Below are 17,316 nucleotides of genomic sequence, written 5' to 3'. Positions count from 1 at the left end.
TAGAGGCTCCCCCAGAACTTAGACTATGTGCGGTACTCGATGAGAAAGGTCATCTTTTCTATTGACTGGTCAAAAAAGACTGGGGGAGACAAGTAGAGCCCAGACTTCTCCCAATTCGGCACATGCCCAGCCCTGCACAAATGCTTTAACATGTATCATCTCAGCTTTTACTTATTTTATCATATTTAGCCCTTCAAGATAAGCATTATTGTGGATGTGATACAGCTGAGAAAAATGGAGATCAAAAGATTAATTCAAGTTCGCACTGTAGGAAGCAGCAGATGTGGGAGTTGAGTTCAGTTCTGACTAAATTCCCACTCTCCCCCTATTCCACACCCCTCTTTTCCTTTTCCTCTGGTTAGATACTAAGTGTCCTGCGTTTCAACACTGAATTCCAGCAACCTTATCTCCTCGCTGTCAGTCTGAGTGTCCCTGCCACCGCTCCCTCTAGTCCACGGGAACAAGCCTGTGCCCAGCATTACGTCAGCACACATCACAAGTGCAGTGTCCACTCCAGCCTTGGAGAAGTGACCGCCCAGCTGGAGTTTGAATAGACCTTACCTTCCTGGTCACACACAATCGGTTCCTTGTGGTTCCTACAGCTCAAGGGTCAGATGTCCAAGTCCTAGAGAGGAGACTAGATTTCTGGAACTAACTGGCAGGTGGCCAGTTTCCCTACTTGGTCACCTGCGCATAGTTTGAACACAAATAGGTGACAACACATGGGCAAAGCGGGGCCTCTTTTTTTCTTGAGTCTCTGCCATCATTCCAGGAGGAAGATAACCTGTTGAGATGCCAAGAGCATGGCCCTGTCCCAAAGTTCTGCTCTGCCTCTCATTAGCCATATGGAAGTCTGGCAAAAGAGAATTCTGGTGCATTTACTACTTCCTGTGATGCTAGCTACACCACTCTCTGTCTTTTTACTTTAAATATGCAGGTTGTGTTGTCAACAACAGTGAATGTGGATGGACATGTGCTGGCTGTTTCTGACAACATGTTTGTTCATAACAACTCCAAGCATGGACGGAGAGCCAGAAGACTGGACCCATCCGAAGGTAGGTCTGTCTGCCGTCTGGGCTGAGAAGGGCAGACAAATGAAGTTCTCCACAGATCTCCTTGTTTGGATCTCAAATTTATGCTTCTGAGTAGGAGTGGAGAAAGTACACAAAACCGTGTGGGTTTGAAAATGAAGGTGTAAACACCGACCGCGCCTTCACTGCTGCAGCCCCACACACCTCCCGGCCAAGGCCCAGCCCCTGTGCTTCCAGTCACTTCCATACCATTCTGTGTTTTTCCTTTTTGCTACATGGGCATTTCAGGCAAATGTAGTCTTATGACATCTTAGTTAAACAGGAACATTACAGTGCCAGACATGTATGAATAAGTGTCAGCTGTGCCCTTAAACAGATTGTAGGCAAAACAAAACAATGTGCAGAATGAAACTGACACTAATTGATTTTTGTTTGCTTGGACAAGAAGAGATCGTGGTCTGTTCTGGGTAGTTTTCCAAGTGCATTAAAGTAATTAGAAATACCGGTAACTGTTAAACTTCAAGTTGTCCAAAAAATTAAAGTCTATTGAGGAAGATAACTGACAAACCGAAGTACTTTCCATCTAACTTCTTCTCCTTCCTTCCACACTGCTCAACTCACTGGTGTAGGAAGACCCTGAAATATAAAATGAATGACTAAACCGGTGACTAAGTTAGTGTGATTTTTGCTGCGTTCTGCCCACCTGCCCCTACCCCAATTTGGCCCTTAAAATGTGTCCTGTATCATTTTAAATAGGAATTAATGAACTGAAAGAATATGATTGAATCAGTAAAGAATTTGGAGTGGTGTTAATTCTCCCACAGTGGACATGGAAAGGGGAGAAGAAAATCCCAGGGTTCAGAACGAGGAACCCATCCAGTTTCTCTTGACTGATTGGATGTGATTGACCGGCTGTTCAAAGGGGGCTCATGTTTTTGGAGTCCTGCCAAAGTTCTCCTCCACCTTTGACCCTGTCAACTTTGGAAATGGAGTGATGGATTGACTTTAGTTATGGCCTGAAAACCATATTGGGTTCCTGTTGGGATGTAAAGTCCAGAGGCCTCGAACATATGGAAGAAGGAGGAAAAATCCTTCCTACAAAGTTAGGAAAGTGACTCAAAATTGTCTCTTGACAATTTTGTCTTTTATCAATTTGTCTTTTATCCAACTGAAAAACACCTTCGACCATGAGAGATTCTGCTTTCTCTTTCTTTTTCTCTAGTACATTAACAGGCCTTGTAAATCTTGACATCTTGGGGCAGAGGAGGTGGGGAGAGAAAAGGGATTTACACATTTTCCAGTGTGATCAACTTATAAAAATATGGGAAAAAACAACAGTTTTAAAAACACCCTTTGCACAATTAGCTAAGTGTTCCACTTTTTCATGCATAGTGGTCAACTCATTAGGCTTTATGACCTGGTGAAAACCAACAACCAATTAGGGAATGATGGCAAGTCAGCAACACTCAACTTGAACTTCTCAGAATGACCAACAGCTTTCCAAGGCATCCCACTCCCAAAACTCCAGACTTCAGCCACCAAAGGGCAGACCTGACTCGCTCTTTCATATCTTTTCAGCTACCCCCTGCATCAAAGCCATCAGCCCAAGCGAAGGCTGGACCACAGGAGGAGCCATGGTCATCATCATCGGAGACAACTTTTTTGATGGCCTCCAAGTGGTGTTTGGGACTATGCTTGTGTGGAGCGAGGTAGGCAAAAGCTGCTTGTTTCTCCATCTTTGGTCCAAAGATTGTTTTGATTTGGGGAAACCAGTAATTCCTGCAGCAGCAGCATGAACACATCCTATTGAGTATGAACAATGAGCAAAGCACTGAGGATTAAAAGAGGTAGAAGTGTTACCTTATTGCAGGCATGACCCTGTTAAAAAAAACATATTCATTTTAGTATTATTTATCATTGTGAAAAATTTGACAAAGCCTAGATATTGGAAAATAGAATAATGATTAACTAAATGATGAAATATTATTAAGTTGTTAAAAGTATGTTTTGGAAAAATTTTAATAAGGAGCATGCTTATACTACAATGATAAGAGAAAAAATAAATCAGAATGGCAGTGTCTACAGATATAAAGTCTAATTATATAACATAAGTCCATAGAAAAGTACTGGAAACACCAAAGATTCATAGCAGTTGACTTTGGGTTATGCAACATTATTTTCCTGTAATTTCTAAATTTTCTAAAGAAGGTATGTTCCAATTTCATAATGAGAAAAGCAACAGAATATGTTCCAAAAAGATAAATAACAGTACTAAGTTGGGTATGGAAATTGCCAAATTGATATGTGAGAGTGTAGCTGTGTAGGAGCTGAGGGGATGGTAGAGGTGGGGTGAGGTGGGCGCAGGGGGTGGGAGAGACATGAACTGGGCTGGTAGGAAGGAAAGGACAGAGAACTGTGTAGACCCCCACGAGTGCTCCGGTCCGCCCCACCTCCCCAGGGGGTATCGGTGGGAGATGTGCGTGTCCTCAGTATCTTCTGTGATAACGTGTGTAATAGGTATCTTATTTCCCTGCCTGTTCATTCCTCAGCTAATCACCCCTCATGCCATCAGAGTGCAGACTCCTCCTCGGCACATCCCTGGAGTCGTGGAAGTGACATTATCTTATAAATCCAAACAGTTCTGCAAAGGTGCTCCGGGGAGGTTCATTTACACAGGTGGGTGAGAAAATGATACCAAGCGTCACTAGCTTCTGGCTTCCCATTGCTATAGTTCCCACTCGCTCCACTTTATAATCTTTCTAATTTTTCTAGGTCTTTTTACCAGTGTAGGGAAAAAAGCCTGGGTAGTAGGCATCGAAGGGGAAAGTGTAGCTCAATTCAAAATTTCTGTTTTACTTGAGCAACTTCTGCATGGTCTGGGAGATGACTGTTATAATGCTTTTATCCAAGCAATTAGATGTAAAATTATACCAAGTAGCTGGCTCTAACCAAACTGTCTTGAAAAGCCTTCAGAAATGTTGCTCATTGATGCGGCAGAGTGATTCAAATTATTTTTAAATTTTATGAAAGTAGAAATCATCTATTGGTTCAACATTTGTTGAATGCTTACTTAGTATCTACTACTCAGTGGAAGGTACAGGTGAGTTGTAAGACATGGTCCCTACTTGGAAGTTTAGAAGCCTTGGGGTGGGGGGAGAGGAGGAAGTGGCATTTTGCACTGGAGAATTAATTAGTAAATTTAAAAAATATTTGAATTTTCCAGTGAATAGAACACAGGTTTCAGGAGGAAAGTTAAGCATGGACTAGATGGTGAGATGGGGCTTCCAGCAGGAAATAGAAGCTGCTGACAATTTTAAGGAGGGGGAGGAGTTGGAGAGGCAAAGAGAAGAAGGAAGCATGTTCCAGTTACGGAAATGTCATGTGCGAGGCCCCAGAGAGTGAGGTGAGCGTGTTCCCAGAAGAGGAGGGATTGGCAGTGCATGTGGGTAGAATTATGACCATAACCCAGCCTACCAGATGAGCCGGGCACAGGGAAGGGATCGTAAAACAGCTTGAAAGTGCTGTCTGGTCACGAGGGTAGCCAAATTCATAGAGACAAAGTTGAATGGTACCAGGGCTTGGCGAGAGGAGGAATGGGAGCTGTTTAATGGGTGTAGAGTTTCAGTTTTGCAAGATGAAAAGAGTCCTGGAGGTGGTTTGTATAACTATGTGAATGGACTTAACGCTGCTGAGCTGTGCGCTTAAAAATGGTTTAAGATGCTAAGTTTTGTCATGTGTCTTTTACCACACTTTTTACAATTGAACAAAGAAAGTCTTGTATGGGCGTTTGGACTTGATCTGACATCTCTCTGCCAGGGAGAGAAACTCGAAGGTGTTATCTTAGGAAAACCAGAGTTAGGGGAACAACTGAGGGCATGATTCAACTAGGATATCCTATTTTTCAATATATCTGTATCTCACTACATATGTCAATAAAGTGCTACAAATTTCTATTCCTGTCATCCTATACTATATCCTCTCATTTGGATTCAGCATCCTATGCTTGTTTAAGTATAGATGGTTAGTTAGATATTAGTTAGGAACAGATGGAAGAAGGTAATTTTTTGGTATATTTATTTAGAATTTCATGTTTTGAAATTTCTTTGATGAGATATGTAATATCATTATGCTTCTAACAGCTTATAGTTCTAGCAGGGGAGCTAGATACTTACAGATTACAGTAATTGGATTGAATCCTATAAGAGAGGTATAAGCAAAAAGGGTCGTAGGAACACTGTGGAAAGAGTGTCTGACTTTGGAGAATCACTGAGGGCTTCCCATAGGAGGTGACAAAAGAGTGACCTTTCAAAAGTAAAGTAGGAACTTGTTAGACTAAACAGAGGAGGCATTGGTCCACAGTGGGAAACACAGAGGCTGGCACAAGAGTCCACAAAACTGTGAAATAATAGATGCTATGTTAGATGTAAATTCAGGAGAGAATTTTGAGATAACAAGATATTGAGGCTCACCGGGTCAGGCACCTTCTTTGGCAGATGAAAAAACTGACACTCAAGGAGAAATTATTTGCTCACAATTGCCTATTGAATTAAAGGGGAAGTCAGAACAAGAACTCAAAATGTCTGGCCCTCCCACTTGATGCCTCTTATTTAGCTATGTAGTGTTGGTCGATAGCTGTTTTCTTGATGTGCTTAGACATTACTGACTTCTTCATGAAGCAAATGTTGATGGAACACAGCCAGTGCTTATCACTCTGCTCTGTGCTGGGGACATGGAGCGCAAAACAGCCTGATGGGATCCTTCCTCCTTGACCTTCAGGTGTAGTGATGTAAAGCTGAAATGTTCTTGCTCCAGAGTCAGATTGCCTGAACTCACAGCTTGACCTGCCACTAAGTAGCTCTTACATCTTTAGCAAGTGACTTAATTTCTTAGCTTCCCCATCTATAAAATGTGCTACCTACCTCAGAGCTGTGGTGAGAACTGAATATTAGAGTGTATGATAACTGTGGTATGCTGGTAAAGGTTTAACAACAGACTCTCCAGGGAAAACTGGGGTAGGGACAGGGGCCAGGACAGTACTGGTTTGTAGCATTTACTGATTTCCATGGTGCAAATACTCTTGCTATGGCTGATTGCAAACTATCAATATCACATCAACCAGCTCACAAAATTTCTGAAAACTTTATAAACTTGCTCTCATGAAATGGTCTAAGCCAGGTCTAGAACACCTGTGCATGTAACACATTTGGAATAGAGAGTGACTGTATTTTAGCATTTCAAAACTGTTTATTATTGATATTCTTATGGTTACTATTAGTGTTGTTATTATAGAGACTAATTTGTACAAGAATTACAAATGTGATGAGCACTAAATACAACTTATATAGGATACTGTTGATATATGCCAAGTGAATCAGACTTTCTTAATCTAAGGTGATAGGAAAGACTAAGAACAGGTCAAACAGCAGAAATAGCATGTGCAAAGGCCCTGGGGTGGAAAAGAAAAACATGGGATATATTTGGTGGCTATTATGAACAGGGCAGAAAGAATAGCTATAGAGAGGCTGGATTCAAGCTGGGAGGGCGGATTGGACCCAGGGTATGTCAAGTCCTGTTTTGGGGGCTCTACCTCAAGTACCATGGAGGCTATTGGTATATTTTTCAGCCGGGGAATGCTGGGATCTGTCTTAAAAGGTCATTCTGGTTTCAGTAGAAAGAATGATTTGGAAGCCAGGGTGGATTCAGGGAGGTCATTTGCAGGCCAGTGTGGTGACCCAGGCCAGAAATGATGGCAGCATAGACCAGAGTCTTGGTAGTGGGGACAGGCAGAAGTGGATGAAATTTAGGAGGTAGCATTGACGGGACTTGATGATTGATTAGATAGGGTGAAGGTTGGGGAGAGAAGGGGAGGGGGTGACTCTCAGGTTTCAAGTTTGAAAAATTGGGTGGGTATAGTTTGGAAAGTGATTTTTAAAAAGGTATAAAGTGCTAAGGGAGTTCAGAGGAAGGACAAAATACTTCCAGCTGGCGGAGAGGTGGGAAGATTTAATATTGTAAAGATGTCAATTAATGAAGAAATTTAACACAATGCCAATCAAAGTACCAACAAAATGTTTGGGGAAACATTATAAATACTCACCTGAAAAAGAGAAAAACAGGACCTTTAATTTTGAAAAACGACAGGGCCTTGCCCTACCAGACATTAAGACCTACTTTAAGTTTCAGTAATTAAAAGAATATGGGACTTTGTAGGAACATGTAGAAATGTCATGCAGCAGAAGAGAAAATTTACAAATGAGCAGGTTTTGTACAGATGAAGAATAAATGCATAAGTGTTTGTATAGGGGAGGACCATCTCACGTTAATGTGGAAAAGTAGAATATTTAACAAATGATATTGGGTCAACTAATTAAGCATCAAAAAAGGGTGAAATTTCTAACTTGACATCATAAACTGAAACATATTTGTTAAATATTTTAATTAAAAATGTAGTTATTTGAAGAAGCTTTATATATAAAAAATTATGATCATCTTGAGGCTTGCTAGTTTCAACACCAAAAACAGAAACCAGCAAGCAAAATATGTGAAAACATCATAAGAGGAAAATTTTTACACCTCAAAATGCCAGTCATTAAATCAAAAAGAAAATGATAAACTGCAACATATTTGTTATAGATGGCATTCTATCTTACATATAAAAGAATTCATCCATTTGATCAGCAAAAGTTTGTCACGCCCAATGTTTGTCTCCTACTATGTATGTATTGTGGATAAAGAGGGGAATGTTAGATATCTTACAAATAATGGAGGGAAAAAATCTAGCAAGAAGTATCAGGAGTTAATTCAGGAAGGAATACAGTTAAATAATAAACATATTTTTAAAAATCCCAACTACATTAATAGTCAAATAAATGCAAATTAAGGCAAGCACAGTATAACACTTTTTCCCTGTCAAGTATGCAAAGATTTTTTTTTAAGCCAATGAAAATACCCAGGTTGTCAAAATTAGAAGAGTAGGGACTTCCTGTAGAATGGAGGGGGAGAGGGGAGAGGCTCTGGAGAACACCTTAGCTGAGACAGTGGACCTGCCCTTCGACACAGTAGTTCTTGGAATGTATACTTCGGGAATAATTGAGTTTGCCTTAAGGCTGTTCATTGGAGCTGTTTATAGAAATGAAAATATCCTTAGTGTCTATTAGGGGACTCATTAAATAAATAATGGAACATCCTGAAACTGAAACACTTTTAAGACTTTAAAAGTGATACAGCGGACATATATTTAGTCACAAATATCTGTGATACAGGGGTGTGTGTGTGTATATTCTCATATATATATACATGAATAGTTGTGTGAAAAAAACTCAAGTAAGGTATGAAGCCAGTGTACCCATGTATTACATAGTGGTTTCTGGGTGTTGATATAATTATCTTAATTCTCAAATTTTGCTTACAAATATTTTCTCATCTGCTATCTTCTAATATACAATATTTTGAATTTGTATGTTTTCTGTTATCATTTCCTAATGCATATTTTTAATTAAAAGTTAGAAGAAAATAAGATATACCCACAATAATATCATACATGTTTTAATACTGAGATAGCACACATTAGTAATCTAAACTCTTCAGGCACAGAGAAACGGCTTCTGGTTAGGAAAGCAGTGAAACTTCTAGAAAACTGCCTTTGAGAAGGAAGAGCCTTGGAGACCACAGCGGGTGAAAATGTGGTGATGGGGTAGCATATTCATTCACAATCAGGGCAGAAAACGTTGTACCAGATGACTCAAGAGGCTGGTTACTATGAAAACCTCCCCCTTGAAGTTCCTGGACCACTTGTGACTTAGGCTGTGGAGACAAGTAGCTGGCGTTACCAGTGGCGGGTTCCACACGCCACAGGAAATGGATTGGTGGTCTCTTGTCTTGCCCACTGAGCAAGCAGCCACAACATGAAAAGCTCATTTATAACCCACTGGAAATCTTACTCTTAACAATTGGAAAGGCTGTGGCTTCCCCAGGTGGCTGAGATGGAACTGCTCTACTTCGGAGCTGAGGACTGCCACCTGGGAGAGTGGAAGGTGTGGCTTTTCCCTGTGAGGAGACAGACCTGCAGAGCCCCAGTCAGCCTGGCAGCCTGAGCCACCCATACTGAGCCCCTTGAATCAGCTCCTCCAAGCCCACATATAAGGCTTAGCTGCAGGTCAGTGCCTCAGAGGCCAAGATAGCTCTGGACGAGAACCTCAGTTCCTGTGGCTAGGTAGAAAAAAACAATCCTGATTCCAGAGGAAAAGAAACACTTGAAACCTAGAGTGTTTTGGTGGGGACAGAGTGGACTTCAGGGTTTTCAGGGGACACCCACTGGACTCACTCAGAAGACCTGTTTCCAGGTGCCCACTGTGCCACCGATGACTTCTTTGTCCTTTTATCAAGTCACCTAACCTCTCTGAACCTCGTTTTCCTCCTCCGTAAACCTTTGGACCTAATTATACTATTACCCATAGGTGTTCTCCTAATTTGGCTAATCATGAGAATCATACTTGGCCCCATTCCAGGCATACTGAGTCACACATCTTCTGGGAGGGTCTGAAAATCTATATTTTAAACAACAAAAAAATGAGTTTGGGAAACCTGAGTCCTGTTCATGAGGCTATTGTGGAGACTTTCTGGCTTGCAACGTACTCCACACATAGGGTGGTTCTTATGAGACTGTCATTGCACCATGACACAATAGTATTTATTCTTAGATAGAACTTTCTAGAAGGAGACTCAAATAGTGGGGGTTGAAAGGGATTTTCTGGTGAACCTCCTGGCATTCAGCTCCTGGCCACCACACACATCTCTAGTCTATGGTCCAACCATTGATGATTCTTGTATCCAAGGATGCACCATCATAATAAACCCAAGCCTATTAGATGTAACTTACCTGATGTAATGAGCCAAAATTCAGTAATCAGTTCCCAATGGTTGTTGCTGCCAAGTACAGCATAAACAACATCAGGGCTCTGAAAAACAACACATTTTCTTCACACATGTGACTTTGCAGGTCTAATTTCCTCCAACCACGGGTTGCTAACATGTAGCTTGCTTCTGCGGAATTTAGAGACCAACATGAGATATAGTGAGATTTGAGAGCTGGAAGCAGTGTACTAGCTGAGCCTCTGAGGGTGGGAGACCCTTCCTCTGCTCCCTCAGAGACGTTTCCACCCAGAATTGGCAATACAGAAAAATAGGCCAGGTCGGGGCAGCCAGTGGGATCATGGGTGTCAGTTGTGCTGATATTTCTCAACCATCTTGACTTTAAGCAGCAGCAAGAATGCAAGGGAGAGAATGTCTGGAGCTTAAATTTGGGGGTGGAATTGCCATTGTCTATAATTATAAAATCTGTACTGTCCACAGAAACCAGGAAAAGCTATGATGTTTGAGCAAATAGGGGTCATTGAGGACATGGGCTTTGTTGGGCCCAGTTTTTTATTATTGTTCCTATGGGTCTTTGTAGAATCTGGGCTAAACATTTGATTGCTGGTGAAGCAGTCTCCTATGACTTCTTTTTTTTTTTTTTTTTAAAGATTTATTTATTTATTTATACAAGCACTGGGTACAGTCAGAAGCGCAGGAGGGTGAGCGAATTCACCAGAGACAGAGCGGGGAGCAGAGCAGGCAGAAGGACCGAAGTACACTGCTGAGGGGAGCAGCGGGCGGCAGGAGAGGTCTGCGCGCCATGCGGGACCCTCCTCCGGTGGCCGGGGAGCAGCCAGGGATCGAACCGGCGCTGCAGAGGCTGCGGGCAGCTTCGCAACCCAGCGCTCAACCACTGTGCCACCGGGGAGGCCCGTCTCCTATGACTTCTATCATCAGGTTGAACTGGTGGCTCAGTCATCACATCTCTCACCTAGGGAGCACATAGGACTGCCTGTATCTTAAAGCTGTTATACAATAACCACCTTTCCCCATGAGTGTGAGTCTCTGAGTATCTACACTTATTCGATGAGAATCCTATTGCCTGGATCACCATGCTAGGTCCAATCCAAGGTTTTACTCTTAACCACTTATCTGAGCTACTTCCTAGTACCTTGCAGCTTCTTAGAAGAAATTATGCCAAGGTCATCTCTTTGGCTTCACCCAGTAGTTTTACTTAGCAAATGCCATGGAGCACAGACAGGCCTGCAGGTCAGTGAGCATGGAGGTGGCTCGGAGTGGCCACACCTGTACTCTGGGGTCCCTATTGGGGTGAATGATAGATGGTGAATGACAACTTGTGAGGGGCTTTGCATTCCCTCAAGAGTTAGAAACCTGAATTTCAGCCTCAATTTTCTATTCTCTAATTTAAAAAATAGGAAGATATTTCTCTTCTTGAGAAGATGAGGTGACATACATAAGCAAATGTACTATGTATAGAAACTCAAAGAACATAAAGAAAATCTACTGTTGTAAGCTTTTGACAGAATTTCTGGGGTGACTTCTATGTGGCCACCATCCTTGCTGCTGACAGATCGAGGGTGGGGTTCTTCGTATGTCTTCCCTTCTGTAAAGGTGAATTCTTCTGGAAAGACTTGCCACATTGTGCCCTTAACATCTGGGTCTAGGCTAGAAATGAGATTTTTGTAGGTGACAGAGGAGGCAGCCTGAGCATGTGGGCTCTGCAGGTGGAGGGCCAAGGCAGTGAGTATTCAGCAGACAGATTGAAGCAGGAGACAAAGTGTCCCAAGGTTGAATTTAGATGTAGGCAAATGGAGACACATTGAGAAACCAAAGAATTCGTGTCAGTCAACCTCTCCATGGATACTTTTTGTCTTTTATTTTAGCTCAAAAAAATGTACTTGGTAACATACCACTGTTAAGTATTTAGGAAGAATCTGTTAATCAACAGAAAATGGCCAAAACAGGCAGCAGTTGGGAGGAGAAAAGGAAAGTCTAGATTTTTCTACAGATCTCTAGCCTCCCAGAGTGTCCTCCTGGAAGATCCAGGCATGATGGCCCCTCAAGAGCCCGCACCGCACAGATGTGCCTGCAGAACTATGAATGTGAATAGCCTACCCCCTTTGCCTTTCTTTTTTTTTTTTCCTTATAGCATTATCATGAAAAAAAAATCCCATTTAAGAAATGAATCTGATTTTTACTTAAAAATACCCAATTCAAACATCAAAAACTGGCCCGAGTACAATTGTTCTCTGTTCACACTGGAAACAGGTTGAATCAATAGCCCTCCTGATAGCTAGTGGTTTTAAAAAGTTGCCTCCACCCCACCTCTTGTGAAATTTGGATCTGTCATTCAGCTGAGTCTCAGGAATGATGTCTCGGTTGGAAGCCCCAGAGTAGGGGCTGTTGTTTCACTAGATACATCCCAGCCCCTTAATGGCCTGGTGCTCTCAGCTATAATATTCTAAATACACATTACAGAGAGCATGAGCATATTCATAACTGCTCCATTGTGGCATTTAGATTTACCCTTGAAATTTATCTTTAATTTTTACAGTTGTCTCCTTAACCATGTATATTACTCCCTTCTTCAAACAATCTGTCTTGCTGCTGAAGTTTTTCTTGAAACCAAAGTGTAATTAAATATTAAATTAATATTTCATTTAAAATTAAATATCAAAGGCTTCCATCTAATCTTTCACTTGTGCACTGCTGGTTCTCACTTTGTGTTCTTCCTGTATCCACAAAGGCAGTCCCACCTCTTAATAATGTGTTCCTGTATTATCTTTCTTCTTCTCTTTTTTTTAATTGGTGACATGGTGCTTTTGCTACAATGAAACAAATGGATGAAGGGAGAGATTTCAGTGTAGTAAATGTTAAAGACAACTTAATTCAACAGCCTGTGGCTACGACCCCTCCCCTCTCCATTTCTCAAAGAAGAGTTTCAGTGCACAAAATAAAATAATAGAATCATAAAATGCACGAGTTTGCAAGCGGACCTAGAGGCCATTTAACACACTGTCCTTGCAGAGAAATAAAGTTCGCTTGGCCTTGAAAGTGACACAGTTGGTAGGGGTTGGGAACCAGGACAGTTCCCATGCCAGAGCTAGCTTTATCTCCACCAAAGGCTCCACTAATTTTTAACTTGTAAGCATTAAAAAGCCAATGGAATGCACTCTTTGAATGTTGGGCAGTTGAGAACCAGGGCAGGAGGTAGATAATTGGTCGAGGACATTGGGAAAAAGGAGTAGGAGAAGAAACACCATCATAGCACAAGGCAGACTTTGCGGGAATTTAAAGGTAGGATCAAAGCATTTTGAAGACATAGATTCTGTGAGGGAAGAGAATGGAGGCATCCGAAAGGTAGAGTGAGGAAAGGAGCTGGTCTGTGTGTATCTAAATTCCTCCTAAAACTAGCTGCTGTGCCTGCCTTCCTGTCCTGTCAACAGAGTAACTCATTGCCCAGAGCCACACGGGAAGGTGTTCCTTACACAAGCGTACCCTCTGCTTACATGTCAAAGTCCATTTTTTCTTTTGTGTTTATCTGGCAATCACATGACATCAATTTAAGGTTTCTTAAGCATGATTCTTTTTCAATGCTTTATTTTGGGATAAGGTCTAGATTTAGAACCCCTTCCATGGACCACAGGCTCTGTGCTCATCTGATAAAAAAATAGAGATCCTTTGCTGCACATAAGTGCACATATATGCAAATACAAGGCTACACTCTGATTTCTAGGCTTTTCTAGTCTCTTGATGGCACCCCCATAGACTCCATGGTCATCCAAGGCTTTAGCCGAAGATCTACTAGTGAGTGATGCAGAAACCCAGGTCAGCAGTTTGATTCCTCAGCATCCCCACTGTAGGCTGATTAAGCACTGGTATCTTCCTTCATCCATCACCTTATTTGTCTCCCCTAATTTAGGCAAAGGAACTCTATCAGCCCTGATATCACCATCTCTGTGTTTATTATCTCTACTGGCAAGGGCAAAAATAACCTCCTGCTTGCGGTGTCTATTCTGTCTTTGTTGAAGGTTAACCTGAATTCTAACAAAGAGTCCTCTTTCACTGTTAGCTAGTGTAGCCTATATTTTTTGAAAACAAGTAGAAGCATAAGCTGGGGTAAGCATTATCTGGTCTCTGTGCCTCCTGTTAAGGAGAGAAAGTGATCATATAGAATTTATACATCTCATCAACCCTTTGGGAAAATTAATATTGAACACCAGCCAGTTTTTCTTTTTTAATGAGTGCTTCCCAGTAGATATTTTTAGTTAAATACTATTTACTTATAAAAGAGACCTTTCACACAGTGCTTACTGTCTGTATCTATTTGTTGGGTCTAAGATAGGTAAGTAACCTCATATATTATCCCCACAATCAAAATGAGAAATGACACATAAGATCCAGGGTCTCAGGAGAAATATTATGAAATCTCAAGGTATTGATGAAAGTTTTTTCCAGGGCTGATCCAAATGGGATTTAGATTCTGTGGCAGTTGAAATGTGTATTATTAAACTCCTTAAGCAAACCCGAATGACTCCCAGTGGAGGATTAAGACATTCTATGTATAGCAAAGACGAAATTCTCATGTCTGAGTTTTCTCTATTGAATTCCCCCTTGATTAGCTTCTGTAATATTTAACTTTATGCCATGCCATAATTATTTAATAAAAGGTAAATATAAATTATATTTCAGTGGGGATATGACCTTTTACCTTAATGTTATGTTACTAAAGAAAGACATAGATAAATAGAGCCTATAGACTGAAGCATATTTTTAATTTACTCTGTTTTTGCCTCGCCAGCATTTCTTCATGTCCCTGTCAGCCTAGGGGTTGGCAGAACTTCGCAGCACCCCCACACTCCATGTGGTCGGAGAGGCTGTAAATCCACACCGATGATGGTGCTTAACGATCTGGTTGCCCTTAGAGACAGTCTTGGTGCTGGTATTGGGCACCTCATTAGCTAAATGAGGTTTACTTGGCTCATACCAGGTCTGAACAGTCAGAGCACACCCAGGGAGGTGAAGGGAGGCAGCTGGGATTCAAAATGAAGTTGAATCTCCAGGATGCACAACTACTGGTCAGTTGGGAAGTCAGCTTGGAACCAAAGTGAAGGCGATGCAATTCAACCTCGATGATCCAAAGACTGGACACTTGGGGAGCCACTGACTCTCCCTTATGTGGTTTAGTGGCAACTGAACAGTTTCCACTGAATGATTTTCACTCCAAAAGTACACTTAATTAAATGAAATTGTGTATATGTGATTACACCCTGTGCATATAAAAGACTGTGTGTTTCATTCAAGTCTTTCTCACATTGGATACACACATAACCCATACTAATTTTATGCCCATGAAGTCTGGCAGAGGCCTCCTTCCAAAACAATCCAAGGAAAAAGGTGAGCATGCCTCACTTACTAAGTTTAAAACATGAATTGCTGACCCAGTGGGGCCAAGATAGCCTGCTAGGAGTGAGAGCAGGCAGAAGAAACCAGCCATTACCCTGTGTTCTGCTGGTTTGCCATCTGCCATGCGGTAGAGGAGAACAACAGGTACTAGTGTGTGACGGGTTCTGCTGGAGAGAAACCATCACCTGCACCCCACTTCTGAGCACTGATTAGAGCCCCACAGGGAAAATACCCTGCAAGCAACCAGGGACCATGGAACAAGATGAATAGATCTCGAGAGCTAGAGGGAGTGGAGACTCACAAGGGGGAGTAACCAGGAAAGAAAGGCCCATGGTGGAGACTGTGGTGGGGCATCAATTTTCTACCGTGTGGGCTGTGCCCTGACTTTATCACCAGCATACTGTGAGTGAGGATATCCATAACTGTATCTAGGACTTTTACTTTCTCCATGGAAGATCAGCCGCACCTTAGGTACTGAAACCCTGTGTTTAATAAGATATGATGTAGTGACTGATTTAGAGCATTTTGTCACCAAATCTGTTCGCCCTGCAGCACAAGGCAGCTGTATGTGTTTGCTGATGGGGCCTGCTCCCACGCTAGGAGACTGAGGAGTCAGGCAACCCAGGCTGGACTTCTCTCTGGAGCTGCAGCCCTTGGCTCGCAGCTTTGGAGGAAGCACAAGCAGGGGTGAAAGGACATCCAGAGAGTGGGTGAGAGGAAGCAGAAGGTGGCGTGACTACTTTCAACTCATTTTTTCTGCTTTCCAGTCCAGTTTCTGGGTGCAGAAGGGTAGCCTGAGACTCAGGGTGGGCAGCTGGCATATCTTGCTGGAGTGTGGGACAGTATCTCTAGTTCTAAAGCTGAAAATGTTAAGAGCGCAGGTTTTGGTGATTGAGAAGCCAGGGTATAGCTCCTGCCTTGACTGGCTGGAACTGCATTTAAAATGGGGATAAAATTCACACTGTGGGGTTATAATGAGGATGAAATAAGTGAAAGCATGTAAAAGGCTTAGCGTAGTGCCCGTAGCATAATAAACTTTAGCAAATACTAACCGTGGTAATAAAGGCTTTCATTATTGAATATTACAGTCACTAAACATCCTGTTATTAAAGAAAAAAACTTCAGAAATTTCTGACATTATAATGCTAAGGTGGTGGGAGGAGGAGTTAATAGAATAATTCCAGTTATACACACAGCTATTCTTACATGTGTTACTGGGTAAGATGATAATGTAAATGCAAGTGTTTAATTTGTCCCCCACTCCAAAAGATATCAGAGTGTATTTATAAAAAAACAAACATGAAAATAAAGGAAATCTGACATTCATGCTTGCAGTTAAGCTTCATCAATATGCCAGAACTTTTATGCTGTGCTGGTGTATAGACTGAGCTGTGTTAGAGGCTGGACTCTACTTCACTTCCCTCCTGGAAACAACAGCAGGACCAGGAAATAAAGGCAGAGAGTCTGGCAGCCCCCCACCCAGATGTCCTCTGTCCCCACCTTGAGAAGTGAGAACAAGTAGCACAGACAGAAGTTTGACCTTGAATAGAAAATGTTTACCAAAGAGTTGTGTGTCCAGAGAAGTTGTCATTCATGTGGGAGGAAGTCAGGGAAACAATCTCTTATTTCAAGAGCCCAGAAGAATTCAACCCTTATTTTTGCTGATGTAAAGTGACTGTGGGAGAACTGAGTCACTGATGAATGAACAAACTACGGTATTACAAGAGGGTTGATCAGCACAGACAGCATTTAAATATAAAGCAGCTAAAGTATTGTTAGTATGATGACACAGCTTAATAGAAAACATAAAAATGTTTAAAAGCTACAGATCACAGAAAATATAGTAATAATGATATAGCTCAAGTTGATAAACTATCAATAAACATGGGAAGGTAGAGAGAATGGGTAGGGAAGTTAAAGGTGAACAAAAAATTCCTTATGTATGAGGGACTCAAAGGACTCAAGTAACTAGAAAAAATAAAATATTTTTACATAAATGTATATG

At 41.7% G+C, this 17,316-nt stretch overlaps 1 protein-coding gene across 1 annotated transcript in view; it reads left to right on the top strand.

The window, feature by feature from the left end:
- EBF2 (EBF transcription factor 2) overlaps positions 1–17,316 on the top strand; it is a gene marked incomplete at its 3' end in the record, with an annotated part of 179,035 nt that overhangs the window by 142,041 nt on the left and 19,678 nt on the right. Inside the window, exons 8-10 of the mRNA XM_084246202.1 lie at positions 938–1,055; positions 2,610–2,740; positions 3,581–3,707. Coding sequence (XP_084102328.1) covers positions 938–1,055; positions 2,610–2,740; positions 3,581–3,707 — 376 coding nt within the window. The remainder of the gene's footprint in view (positions 1–937; positions 1,056–2,609; positions 2,741–3,580; positions 3,708–17,316) is intronic.

Source organism: Talpa europaea, assembly GCF_964194135.1.
Source record: "Talpa europaea genome assembly, chromosome: 10".
NCBI lineage: Eukaryota > Metazoa > Chordata > Mammalia > Eulipotyphla > Talpidae > Talpa > Talpa europaea.
This window is presented reverse-complemented; position numbering and strand designations above follow the sequence as displayed.